At 33.5% G+C, this 15,314-nt stretch overlaps 1 protein-coding gene across 1 annotated transcript; it reads left to right on the plus strand.

The window, feature by feature from the left end:
• Positions 1-3,392: 3,392 nt before the first annotated feature.
• LOC120636534 (piggyBac transposable element-derived protein 4-like) lies at positions 3,393-5,060 on the plus strand. Its single transcript, XM_039908051.1, has one exon. The coding sequence runs from the start codon at positions 3,393-3,395 to the stop codon at positions 5,058-5,060; it is 1,668 nt and encodes a 555-aa protein (XP_039763985.1).
• The last annotated feature ends 10,254 nt before the right edge of the window (positions 5,061-15,314 follow it).

Raw genomic sequence — 15,314 nt, forward strand, 5'->3', positions numbered from 1 at the left:
ATTTAATGTTACATAACTCTTAATTAAAATAATCTAGATGGTGTTAGTTATTCAAATATGTTTATCGCAAATCCTTTTGAAGTAGGTATTTGCAGTTACTGCTATTTTAATTTAAGATTAATTATTTACCTTATTAAGTATACCTACTTATTTATTCAGAATAATTGAAATGTAATCTACCTATGTTATTTGTACCTATATGCGCTAAAGATACGTGTGAAAATAAAATATAGATATTTTTTTATTGTTTAGGTAAACTTCTTGTTTCTATGTTTGAAGTAATTTAAATGCAATACAGATTGGTATTTTCAAAAAATTACACTTCTTTAGTCATTGTTTTTGCAGCCGATATTAACAAATGACTTTGATATTCATAATCGAGTCGATCATATCCATGTGATAAAATGTAATTTTATTTCTGCGAAATGTACCAACGACATTCCAAAAATTCAAAATATTTCCAACTCACTTTCTTATTTTATTAATTACGCATATAATATCGTTAATATGCAGGCTATTTCAATAAAAATTGCATCAAAAAGCTTCAAATAATTTAAAATAGCAGTAAAATTGGGTATTAGGAACGTTCTTTGTATAGGAAGAATGTACCTACCTGGAGTTTGATGCTTTTAATTAAACATCAGATTTAATATGGGATTAATAATGGAATATGCGCTAAAAAGTACGAAATGTGCACCAAATATGCATAATTTAATATTGCACCAAATACTATTATTCTAATTCACACTTATTATCACAATGTTTATGTATCTATTTATACATTATCAAATTATTAAAATATTGTATTAATATGATATCTAATTATTTATATTGGTAATATTTATATATTTATGTACTTTATTAATCAGTTTTAATTTTTGTGACATTATAAAATCAATAATTTTCTAGATTTTCTAAAGTAAACTTGTGACGTTCCCGCATAATACAACACGCTTTTAAAATTTAACTAAGAAAGTACTGAAATAAGCTGTAGTAAAAAAAAATACTAAAACATGCAATAACGCTGTAAACTAAGCATTTTATGCTTTTGCATTATCCGATGTCTACTTATCAGGATTTTGATTGTAATGAAGCAAGCGTGAGTTGAAGTTAAAAAACGAAAATGGACGCTTTCCTGTAGAGCTAAAATCAGCACCGCGCTAGGATTAAGTCTAGTAACGGGTAGAGATAATTATCCCGTGGTACGTTGCGTACGCAGGCTAGGCGTACTGGATAATATGAATCACAATAGAACGCCTAAATAAACGTGACCGATATCAACGCGCACTAAACCCTACACTTGTCTGCGCCCACAGTGTAGCTCTAAGAGACTATATATAGGGTACTTAGACTTTGCTCAGCCATTGATAAATGTTAAAAGAAGACAGATTTATGTTGGGTCCAAAGTTTTGTCTCTTAACTGTTCCTTAAGTAGGGGAGAATGAGGCCAAATATAATAACCGTAAGAGATATTATGTCTCGCGAATTCTAAAATTTGACGTCCTCCCTGCAGCAGTGGTAAGTGTTGTGTTGCTAGAGGATAGTCCCGGGTTGCATCCCCGGCGGGGAAATTTGAGAATTTATAATTTACATTTTTTTCTGGTCTCTTCTGGTAGAAGGCTACGGCTGTGGCTAGTTACCACCCTATCGATAAAGCCGCCAAGCGATTTAGCGTTCCAGTACGATGTCGTTTGAAGACCGAGGGGTATGGGTTTAATATAACGGCCGTACCCATTACAGGTTAGCCCACTACTATCTTAGAGGATTACAGCCACGGGCTATCCTATAGACAAATAAACAAAACAACTTATAAATCGATTAAATTACATTTGTCAGCATCGATTCGCATTTTATACGGTTACCGTATTTATTTGGTCAACCATCGCGAAGTCTCAGGTATCAACCATTCGTTACTCGTTTGTTACAAAAATATCCGTAGAATTTTAATAATAAATAGTACACCAAATCTCAATTAAATATTTTTACCCTAAAGAAGTGATATAAAATATATCCACCGTTCAGCGCTTAAATGTACGTAATGCGCAAAGTATAAAATTGATATGATTACTTATTTCATTCTTACTTAATACTTTATTGCACATATTTTACTTTGTAAACGTAGGTATATCTATCGTATTTTCACATTGATGTTTCTGTTAAGATTGGAATGAGATTTTGAATTTAATATGTCTGTAGAATATTACATATGTTATTGTATTATAATAAATATACCGAATGATTGTACATTATCTTTTATATGTTCCTTGTAAGTGCCGATCGTGACTTTACTGATTTAGGGTTGTTGAGTTGGTTGTACTAGTATTCAGGACGGCAAGAAGCGCGTTAAAAAAAATAGGTGAAAATAGTTATAATTGTTAAATAGTTGCAGAGGTCTTGTCCAAAATACAAAGTCAAAGTCAAAGTTATTGTTTATAATAATAAAATGAATAATATTTAAAACTTCTTTTTATTACATGTTAATAATATTTTAAGTCAATAAGCCTACCCAAAAAATTCAAAAAAAAAAATTTAAATTGCGAAAACAAAATAAGTAAGTACATAAATGAATACAATTATATTTTAATAATATATAAATCAAGCAACTGAATACAGTTCCTTGATTTTATATATCTTTTATATGTAATCCGTTTTTGACATAGACGGCAATCAACAGAAATGTTAAAAGGTAAAAAAAAAACCATAGTGCATTTTGGAATTGACCTCTACCTACGAGTACCTACCTACATAGAATTTATTTAAATGCACCTACCTAATCCAGTAATGATCATATCATCGCTCACAGGGGTTTCTGAACTCACATTTAGAAAACACCATTGTTGATAAGTTTTATCAATTAAAATTTTAAAAACGTTCTCCTATTTACAAAAAGAAATAATGAGCTGCGATTAAAAAATGACTAGTCGTCACAAAGGCAACCCCAGAGTCAGATATACGAAGGGTAATCTGTGCAAAGTGGCCCTAAATTAATATAAAAGCGCCTCCCTTCTCCGCAGGGAGCAAAGGCTTTTGGGCCAATGAGATTGCAGCATTTCGAATACATCACGCAATGACAGTCGTTGTTAATAAAAGATTTAAAGATGGCACCGCGATCCTATTGTCGCCTTTATTATTATTAACACTCTCACCGCCACGTGGACTGCTGGCCGCCCACGTAAATTTGAGTGTAACGAGCCAATATTGTTTTTTAAATTTTAACTGGCAAGCCACGTGGGCGGCCGGCATACCAAAATTAGCGCGCCAAATTTGCTGTTATATTTACTTGTCATAACTTGTCAAAAAGTTATAAGGCACGCCACCCGTGTAATTAGGTCAGTTGACCGCGCGCCGCCCACCTAGCCTGCGGAGAAAGACTTTTGGCGCGCATTTTTGCAATGTCGGATTTTAGTGACTCTGATTCGGACTATCAACCGCCGCCATTATGGGATGGATCTAATTCGACTAGCAGCGACTCGTGTTTATCTCAAGACGATGTTTCACTTCTGCACGAAAGCACACCAGTGCCCCCGGAGCCACCGCGACCTGACTGGCATCAACCTAACGGATCGCGACAAAAGAGGTTTCCATTGGATATACAACCAGGTATTAATATTTCTAACAATTGTAACAGGGAACTTGATATTTTTCGATTATTTTTAAACCAAGATATTATGGATCTTATGGTGCAAATGACCAATTGTTATGCTAATAAGGTAAAAATACTTAAAGTTGTCACACGCAACATGAGACTTGCCAAATGGACAGACTGTACTGAAGAAGAAATTTTAAAATTCTTGGGCCTGCTGATTTTTATGGGACTCAATAAATTACCTAAAATTAGCGACTACTGGAGCAATAAAAAACTGTATAAAAACGAAATAGCTCGCCAAGCTATGAGTAGAAACCGATTCGAGCTGTTATTGAGATGTTGGCATTTTGAAGACAGTTTTTTCCATGCATCAAATACAGACCGTCTTATAAAGATAAGACGTTTGGTGCAGTTACTCACAGCCACATTTCGAAATGCCAAAACACCTGGAGAATATATCACTGTGGACGAGACCATGGTAGCTTTCAGAGGGCGTATAAAATTTATGCAGTACATTCCTGGCAAAAGACACAAGTATGGGATCAAACTTTTTAAAGTCTGTGATGATGACGGTTATACGTACGACCTTATCGTTTACGAAGGTAAAAACTCAAGCGGGCAAACCAATACACCTACGAATTTAGTAATGAAACTATGTCAACCTTACCTAGGGGTAGGCAGGAGTGTGGTGACGGATAATTATTATACCAGCGTCGACTTAGCGCAACAATTATTGCAAAACGATACGCATCTGATTGGTACATTACGCAGAAACAGGAAAGGATTGCCGAAAAAAGTTGTTCAAGAAAAATTGAACAAAGGTGAAATGATCGCTTTAGAAAACAATGACGGTATTCTTATACTCAAATGGAAGGACAAGCGTGATGTTTTAGCTTTGTCGACAAAACACTCTGTTGGTTTTGTTACTGTTACGAGCAAAAGGAACCGTAACAAGAAAGTTATGAAACCTACCCTGATTGCTGATTATAACAAACACAAATGCTCCATAGATTTATCAGATCAAATGGCAAGCTATGCCAAGCCTGCCAGAAGAAGTATCCGTTGGTTCCAGAAGCTAGCCATAGAACTGTTATTTTCGACTGCTGTCACAAACGCTTTTATAATTTACAAAACTCATAAGCAGCTTAGTAGCAAGAAGTACACCATAACGGATTTCAGAGAGAATCTCTGCTTGCAGATGTTGGGAATCACTTCCAGTTCGAACTCAGTGGGTAGTTTGCCAAGGCGGCAAATACAACATAAATTCAGTAAATCAACACTTACTGATCATAGAGGAAGACTTATTCGGCGACGATGCATCCATTGTTATAAAAAAAACAGAGATGCTGGACTATCAGCTAAAGAAGCCAGAGATCAAACAAAAAAGGTAAATACAGTGTGCCTGGAATGCCCAACTAAACCTAGTGTTTGTGGACAATGTTACGCAGAAATCCACATCCAAATTAATCCTTAGTTTTTTTATTACGTATTTTGATTTTTATAACTGTGATTTTGACTGCTTTGGATTAATAAATAATAAATAATATTTTTCTAATACTAGTTTTACTCATTCAATTTTTATCCTTATATTACTTTAAATATAGTCCAATTTTCATCAATTTTTTTTTCACGGGTAGCGTTTTAACTGAACTAATCAATGAAGTCATCTTTGAATATTTATCTAGCAAGCCAAGCTCTATAAAATAATATGAATTTGTGGGATCACAGCGGACCCCACGGCCTGCTGATAAAGTCAACGACGTATCCCGCCGATAGCCCACATGGCATGCTACACAAGTTATTTAAAATCGGACGTGGCGATAGGTGGAAGAAATCGCATGGTAGGCGTGCCGCCCACAGGGCTTGCTGCGCTAGAAAAACCTTAAATAAGTATGGCGGTGAGAGTGTTAATTGTCATTGAGTGCAATGCTATCCCTTTGTGAATTATTTCTATTTTGACTATTTCAAGCTACACATACTATTCATAAGTGTAGGTTAGAGAGTACTAGAGAAAAGAGTAAAAGTTGGTTAGAATACTTCGGACTACTTAATTTTAGGTAGTTGGTAACCGTACCTAGTGTTTCCAAGGTTATGCCCGTTTTCTCTCACGACGAACAAGGCAATCCGCGAGTGGCGTGCATACAGCATTGACAAAATCTCAAGTACGAATCATAAAAAACAAAAGAGTAGGTATTGTACTAGTTATTGAAATCCTTAAGATTTTATAACTCGTACTGGAAATTTTCTCCATTTTATATTCTGCTACCTATATGCGCGCCACAATTAGGTATTGACATCGCCTAATCATTAGGCATTCGATTTACGCGACGCCGGTTAAGTGAAAACTGGCATTAGAGACTTCCATATTCAGTAAGCGCGTTTCAAAAAATATATGCGTTAAATAGTTGGACATAATCAACCATTAGGTAAATATATTTTGCTAGCGAGTTTTTTTTATGACAAATAATAATATTCATGTCAAATATATTTTTGATAATGATTATGTTTCTAGAACTTACTACTTAACTTTTTAAATACAGAAAAGCAGAAAGGTATCACTCACTTGCTATCTCTCTGTCTGACTATATCACTGACTACTGACAAATAATAGTTTGATGTCTTTTTTTAAATCCCACAGGAATCCTTAAAGTTTCCAGGATACAGTCCATCCGTCTGCAGAATGCAAGCTATCTGTGTGCCGTTATGTAAAGATCGGTGCAAAATTTATCCGATCATAGTTATCAAACACACAAGCTGAAATGCTTTTCTGTTCATAATATTATTGTACTTAGATAAATCCATTAACCGATTTAAATCTAAATTAAAGCACGAAAGTCCGAGCCAGTAGAAGCCTGGTTTCTGATGATATATATCCTTAATTATACTCAAAAACGGTAGATTGACTGATGAAAGTTAAACTTAATTTGCTATAGGTACTTCGCAAAATGCAGGAGGATCTGTACCGTGTAATTTATAATTTCTTTAATTTTTATATACACTTCGTTTCGATACCCGAGCATTCTCAGGAGATGTCGACTTTACAATGAATACTTAATTGTTACGAAATTATTAATCACAGATTCTCCTGATTTTCGCGGAGTATATAAAGCTTAATTTTCATAGTTACCATTGGCAAAGTAGCGCCTGCTTCTATTCAATACATCAGATTAATACAAAAATAAACTAAGTCCCTAGAATTTACTTGAATTCGCTAATATAGCGATATAAGTACAACAAACTTTAAACGTTTAAGTGCGAGTCGGACTTGGTCAAAAAGGGTCCCGTACCAACGTGCATCATGAAACACTACAAAGTATTAAAATTATTATTTTTTAAACATAAAATCACGTTTTTTGTATGGGGACATTTTTAATGTTCAATATATTTATATAATGTGTATTTGGTGTAATATCCTCACTAATACTCTGTAAAATATATCAACATCTACCTATAACATGAGATACCTACAGCCCGCCGACATATACACACACATCAGGGGTTAAGTAATAGGCACCCTTCGGGTATGGTACCGTGAAAATCGGTAATTCAGAAACTTCTCTATTATAATTTTATGGTACGACAGATCAAATTTCGCAAATTAGTATGCCAATTATAATATAAGTTAGATCTGAGAAAGTATTAATTAAATCAGTAAATAAATATCAATTTCATATTGGTTAATGGCTGTCTGACTGATCTTCCCTCTAGACCTATAAATATAGACCTATATCTTTAAATTATCACGAGAACTTACTATAATTCAAAAACCTTAATAGTAATTTCAGCTCGTTTAGATTTAACTTTAAAAATAATAATAAGTAATGTAACAATGTCGCTACCTACCAATAATTATTTTAAGCTAAAAGGTTTAAACTTTAAAGCTTATAGGTGAGCGGAGAGAAAGTTGGAAAGAAAAATTAGGAGTTCGGTTGAAGTCATTCGGTGAATTGTCTGAAATAATAATGTGAGTGATATTGAGTGCGAATTTTATCAAAGCAATTCTTAATAATATATACTAATTTATTATATGGGACCAGTTCAAAGAGCTAAAATCTATCAAGTTTGATACCTTTCAGATCTTAGATTCATTCCAATCTGGTTAACTTACATTGAACAAGAATCGAGTACAAAACTATTAAAATTTGTATAAGACCTCTTTAGCTATTGTCTTTACGGCACGATAATCGATATAAGTAATCATTAATTTTACTATCACATATTTAAATCGGAAATTAATTAAAAAACTACGTATGGTTTCACCGATTTCTGAATGCTATATACAAAATTAACGTGATTATTCCGCTTATCAATTTTTCACACACAATAGGCCGGGCGGCGTAGTCACCCCGCGCGGGAATTGGGGATGAAACTCCGCAGCCTGCGCGTGCGTCATTTCACCACCGACCGACGTAAACAACGTAGGTACATCATCCACAGTACGTCATTTTTTATTGCCACTTAGTGAAGTTGTGTGCTGTGCCGTGCTGTGACTTATTGTGATGTTTTGTGATTAATGTAATTGGTAAGTACATTGTTACTTTGCTGTGCTACTTATATATTTTTATTTCTAGCGATTTTGCGCGATTTTATATCTGCCTTGCGAAATTTTCATCTCTTTTTATTTACATCTTAAATTATTAGACATGCTTGTTATAACGTTGTAGGTTAATGATATACCTATAATATAATGAAAGCTTTTCAGGTTCCTTTTAAAATTTCATTACGTTAGTAGGTAGTTAATTGATGGGATGATTTTTAATTCGTTAGATGTACCTGAGGTATTAAGTAAACAGATAACATTATGATTTTATAAATTTGACTATTAAACAGCCTCTTAATTAAGTCGATTTTCTTCGGTTACTTTTCTTTTATGCCTTGACTGTATTACATAAAGCATATTTTCTTTATCTTTATTTATATGATATTTATAAGTATTTTTACCTACCTTGAGCTTTGCCAATTTGTTTTATTATGAATCTCTAATAATGTAAAGATTTATTTACTTCTTCCCTTTGCAAATATTTCCTGGATATAGTTTTTTAGTGCTTTATTTATTCTGCGATAATTATTATTAAAGTTTCTGTAATAGTATGCCTACTATAAAAAAACAAACCATTAATATATATAAATAAATGTTTTAACTCATAGCCGTTCAAATGCCGTTTTAATTTTTTTTTCTTTCATCTATAAAGTACTTATAACTGTAACGAATCATTAGTTCAGTAATTAACTTCTTACTTAAAAATAACAAGATGTAAACATGCTATATGTAATAACAGTTACTCCATGATAAAGAAAGATTGTATTATAGGAAGCTACAAAGGTTTCACAATATTTTTTATACGAGAAAGTCTAGCTAGTTTTAAAGTCAGAACACTGAATTACAGATTCAATACAGCATTAAATCTAAAAAGAATTAATTTAATGTTTATAACTACGGTGTAGCGCTGATAGCTCAGTGGACATCGGCTTCACTTTCGGGTGGCCGAGTTCGAATCCCAGCACTCACGTCTAACTTTCTAATTTACGTTCGTTTGAAGCAACTGGAATTTCACATTCTTCAACGGGAAAACATCGTGCATGCCTGACAGTGATCCATAATGTTCTTAAAGGCGTGTGGAGTCCACCAATAAGCACTATGTCAGCGTGGTGGACTACTGCCTAAACCCTTCTCATTTTGGGAGGAGACCCGTGTCCGTGTCCGTCCGTCCGTGTCCGTGTCGCGTGATATGATGATGATGATTATATAACTAAGTCTCCGGACCAGCCAGCTTAGAAATTGCACCTCCACCACTTATCCGTCTTCAGTTTGACTCTTGATTATGTATTCTTATCGATTGCTGTTATTCGTCTTATATTAGCCAAAGATGTAAAGAAGACGATGCAATTTTTTAACGACGTTTTCTTGTGTATGTTATTCATACATATTATCCCTATCCCTATCCCTACTAATATTATAAATGTCAATGTAAGTTTGTTTGTTACGCTTTCACACAAAAACTACTTAACCGATCCTCATGAAACTTTGTAATCATATTCTTGGAAGTGTTAGAAGTAATATAGGATACTTTTTATCCCGACGTTAAGCTCGGTTCCTTTGGGAGAGGGGATGTTGTTTTTGACGATTTTACACCATAACTCCGACAAATTATAACCGATTTAAATAATTACTTTTGTACTATGGAGGTTATGATATGTGTTTAATTTTGCCCAAACCGTGGTTGGAGATAGAGGACAGAACTCCTCAGCGGACAGCAGCAAATCCCTCATTTAAGGCTTAGCGATACTGAATACTTTAATTTTTTTTAGAACTACAACTAATTATAATGCCACATAAAAAAACAAAATCAAACGAAGACGAAGTCGCGGGCAACAGCTAGTCATGAATAAAGAATGAAATTAATGGGTTATCATTTTTTTTTTCTTTTTGCAACACATAGGTACAGACTTGCCATTTTACTTTATTATATATTTACATATATTACGTATATGCCCAATTTATAGCGAACATGTGTTTGTAAACTAATATATACCTATCACTTATGCTTGATCATAAAAAATAAAAACAAATTAAAAAATTAAAAAATTTAAAAACCCCCGCCTTTTGATATATTGTACATTATTCTACTAGTCAAGTCCTTTCATTTGATAGCCATATTGAGGGAGCTGTGAAAAAAGAATGTAATTAAAATGAATAATTAGCGATCGAGTTAGTTTGGTTATTGGTATTTTACAAACTCCTGCCTCGGATAACACATTGAGCCATCGGTCCCGGTTATTATCACAAACATATCACAATATGTACAATAATAGTGATGAGCCCGCCAACCCTTATAGGTGTAGCGTGGAGGGTCTTAGCTTCTTCTTATGAGAGCTGTGTCCAGAAGTTGTACATTAATAGGGAATATATTTAAATGGAAATTAATTCGATGTTTTTACGATAATAAACAACACATTAAACGCTTAAAGAGCTTAGGTATATAAAAAAGAATATTTATATATATTATTTTGTAAATGAAAATTTTAATCAAATCTTCTGTGTAGGTACTATAGAAGTTTTTAAGATTAGCTATTTCAAATAGGTAGGCGGTGAAATAATAATTAGGTATTATATATAGGGGTTGTTAGTGTAAAATTTAGAAGGAAAGTTGCTGCGGTAGGTCGCCACAGCATCAGCTCGAATGTCAAGGATCCTTTGTCAAGTATGCGGGTGTTGAGAGGAATACTTTAGAATCAAAATATCATATTATGTTCGTGATAGATACTAAAAGCTAAATAAATAAAAAAAAAAAACAAGATGTAGGTACAACGCGTATGTAGTTTATATTACAAGCATAATTTTTGTTTGCGTCTCAATAGAATATGTTTATTGCTTGTATACAATGCCACCCAGCTGTGCCCCGCCCGTGTCACTCGTGGTGATCATCTGTAAACGAAATTAATTTTTAAGGTAATCACGTGTAAATAATTGTTCATCACGGGGAACACCGCGGTTCGCACTAAGTAAAAATTTAATTTTGAAGATTTCTGTGACAAACTATATCTATTGTTAAAGGACATCAACGTGTTTTCCAAAAATCTTTAATGAACTACGCATGGCCTATGTCTTAATTGAGGTTAAAATTTATCTCAACTTTAAATGCCAGTAAATTCCATTCTGTACATTTTGCTTAAGATAGTAACAAACATCCATACATCCATCATCATCTTCATATCAACTCATTACCGGGAACGGGTCTCCTACCACAATGCTACCGGGTTTAGGCCGTAGTCCACCACGCTGGCCCAGTGCCGATTGATCACATACTTTTACAAACATTTTTCTACGAGTAGAACAACTAAGTACTATTTAATACTTTTAAATCTGAGCTATACTACGCTGTAATTCAGTCTGACATTGAAACGATACTCTCTTAGAAACTGTAGTAATAAGTCTGAGCTCCATCCATTATTTTTAATATGGAAACTACAATATGGACGTATCTTATAAGCCAGAATGAATATTTTTAATTCAATCAGCTGTTAGAAGGTATACCACATAAACACATAAACATCCTCTTGAAATCATGTCTTTATCAATAGGAGGATATAAAGTTAAGACCTACCACGCTGTTCCAATGCGGGTTAGATGTCTTAGGTTACACTAAGTTTAAATTATCTATTGTTTTAACATGCTTCCCGAGACACAGGAATGGTACACCAAAAATACCCATTTTAGTTATCGAAAAGTCAATCGATCACTTTGCACAGTCCTATTTAGGCCACAACAAAACACTGAATTTCAAACTGTATTTAATTTTTTTAAACCAATACAAATACATTTATTTCAGACGAATTTCTACGTTAATACAAATACTTTTATTTAAAACGAATTTCTACGTTTTCGTAACAAAGCCTATTTTTTTTCAACTGTCTGGTAAACTATAAATTATCCGTGCTCAACTCTTTCATTTCTTCTAATTCCACATTCCTACAAAAATTGAACTTAAAAAAAATTGCAAGTATATGTAGTATTTCAGTATTATTTTATTCATATACCTACCTAATTAATTCCATATATACGGTGGCTCGTGTATGTATAACGTTTATTTAAACATCAATTATATTGTTTAGAAGTTAACTTCTTCTTATACCGTATAGTAAATTAAAACATTTTTCACACAATTGATTCTTATCGTGATATTTTTGAAACAGGTTCCAGTTAAATTATTTTTATAGTGCCTATAAGGAATTTTCGTTTTTGAAGTTAAGATTCAGTCAAATTCTGATCAGATTATAAGCTTGACTGGTTCATTTTAACCAGCTACTGCCTATGGGATTATACATTATAAATGTAGATGATTTACCTACTTCTACTTTTGCGGTGGGTTCGGGAGTTGTTGTGTTCGTTTGTGTGTGATACATTCATTACATTTCATTTACATAGATAGCCTATAAGGTTTAGTTTAGGGCTGCATTTGTTTTTAGGATTTATATATTGTATGTATTTATATGTTTAGGTATGTATGTAATGTATCTACACTTCACATAAGTAGATGTCTAGTATGTATCGTAAGTATACCACAGATGTGAGATTTCTCTCGTGTACCTAATGGTAATTTCTAGCGTTAAATTAATTTACAATTTTATTGAAATCGATAACTGGCGACCGTGTTAATATTCTAAATTAATTTTCATTCACTTGTCAACTCGTAAAAGTTTCGCCAGTAATGTGCTTTGGTCACGGTTATTGACAGTTAATTTTGTGTTGTTTTATCATAAATCAGAGTTGACAACTGCTTTAGACTCAGATTATAGACCAATTTCGTCATTTAAGAATAAGATAGTTACATATTTTTTCCTTAATCTCAAAAAAAAATATTTTTACAACGTTGGAAAGAAACCTATTCGGTTTGTAAAGAAACCTAATTATTCAGTGATATCAGTACAATCATCATCATCATCATTATCATAAAAACCCTTTACCGGCCCACTACAGGGCACTGGTCCCCTCCCACATTGAAAAGCGGTTAAGGCCGCCACGCTGGCCCTGTGAGGTTTGGTGGACTCCACACACCTTTGAGAACATTACGGAGAATTCTTAGGTTTCCTCAAAATTTTTTCCTTCAGCGTTGAAGCAAGTGATATTTTAATTGGTTAGATGTGCGTGCTGGGATTCGAACACGGCCCCGCTAAGTCCTTCCCATTGAGATAGTACGATAGTACCGTTTAAATCAAAGCCTTTTACTTCCTTAGGTACCAAATTTTTAGAATGTTTCCGAAATTCTCAATTTAGTAGAGAGTTTTGTACAACCGAATTAGCACAAATATCTAAACTAAACCAAATTGCCAGGACTTAAAATAGAAAAAAGGTTTTGCTGGGACGTTTGGAAAGAACGGCACTTTCAATTTAGTTCAGAACGTTGTGTACGTACGGCCGCATTATTAATATCGGATCATAACTAAATTGGTGAGACTAAAAATAATGGGCTGTGGTAGCCTTGCTTGCTTCCTTGGAACCAAAAAAAATACCATTTTATAATTAATATAATTGAAATAGATAGTCAGTATGTCCATACTTGTATGTTCTATTTTATTTTATACTGACAACATTATTAAATAATCAAACAATGAAAGTATTTAGTGAGTGCAGTCAGCTCTATGCATTATCCTTACGGCGTATTTTTTGTATCTCAATTTTAAAAGCAAGAAGCTACCGACTTTCCGATGTTATTATTGAGCATGCTTTTGTTGTAAACCCTCCGATGAACACCGGGCCTATTCGATCCGGCCAGACTCATCCGTGCTTTTGTGCTTGCGTACTTATCGGGATTATCCCTAGATAATTACCTGTTTTGCGAAACTGTAATAATTATGTATAAAAAAAACAACTTTGGCTTCTCAGTGTCCGACAAACAAACAATGAAGTGCGAAGTCCGAGCTACTGTGGATTGCAACGAATTTTCTGTTGACTCAAATACAATGTTCTTTGTGGACTCAGATTAGGAATTAGGATATTCTCAGAATCGTAACCACAGACCAGAATAATAAGACAATTTTATAGCTACTGAACAAAGCATAAGCTTCAATTATGGAAAAACTAGTAATTAAATACTTTTATTTTATATACTTACGTACTAATCTATAGTCAGAATATTTATTCTCACTTCAATGCCAGATAGCATAAAAATGGAAGTGACTGTGCAAACCGATATAGTAAAACTAATTGTCAAGTAAATGTAGATGCCTTTTTTGGATTGTTCATTACATTTTCAAGACGTTTCTGATTTCTGATCTAAGTATATACAGGCTCTTATATTAAAAGAGGGCGAAATCTCAGTTACAGATAAGAAGAACTAACCATATTGTGTACAAGTTCATGAACCGCCAAAATTTTGTCATTGGGTTTTATTGCGCCATTGGTTGCCTAGAAGAGAGCGCTATGCAGCGATAGATTTACTTTTCTGTAAATTGTTTCTTGGTGTACAGCAAAAACTGTATTAATTATATAATTTTATTTATTCATAAGTGTGTAACTACATTCATAAAAAAAAAATTATGCGTTAGAATTACAAATTCTGTCTTGTGCCATTACAATAATCAGTTATAGGCATTATATATACGGCATTATCGTTGTTATCTCCGGTCAAAATTGCTTCATTGGTCACAATAATTCATTGCTTTGCATAAATGTTCATTCACTATTTATATTACTCCATCCACAATGAGACATGTGAATTTCAGTGCTAACCAGAGTTTTATCTCAAACTTATTAATTTTAATTTTGTTAAAGTTTTTTTTTAATACTAAAGTTTCTCACACATTTACAATTACTACTTTGGGAAAACTGCAAGTGCTTAAAAGAATTAAGTGTTAACTACTCAATAGTACTTAGGGGTAAAAGCCGTTTAGTTCAACGAATAGCCACTAGAACAATGTGAATAATGAACAAAATCAGAAGTACCACTCAGCTTTATGCCAAAAAGATGTCAGCTCTCTCGCAGGAACAATAGTTCATTATTTTCGTACATTTGTTGCGATTATTACGTTTTCTTTTCTTTTTCTTTACACTTTGTATTATTTTTAAGGGTCCTTATAAACCACAAGGGATCGCGCGCCACTTGAAGGTTAAATTCGCATGCAACTAGTGTGTGAAAATCTTACCGTTTATTTTGTTACTTATTAGAAGCTAAGCTCTTTTCGTAGTTTGAGATGTTCATGTCATAAAATGGAAATATTCTTTGTTGCA

Source organism: Pararge aegeria, chromosome Z (assembly GCF_905163445.1).
Source record: "Pararge aegeria chromosome Z, ilParAegt1.1, whole genome shotgun sequence".
In the NCBI taxonomy this organism is placed as follows: domain Eukaryota; kingdom Metazoa; phylum Arthropoda; class Insecta; order Lepidoptera; family Nymphalidae; genus Pararge; species Pararge aegeria.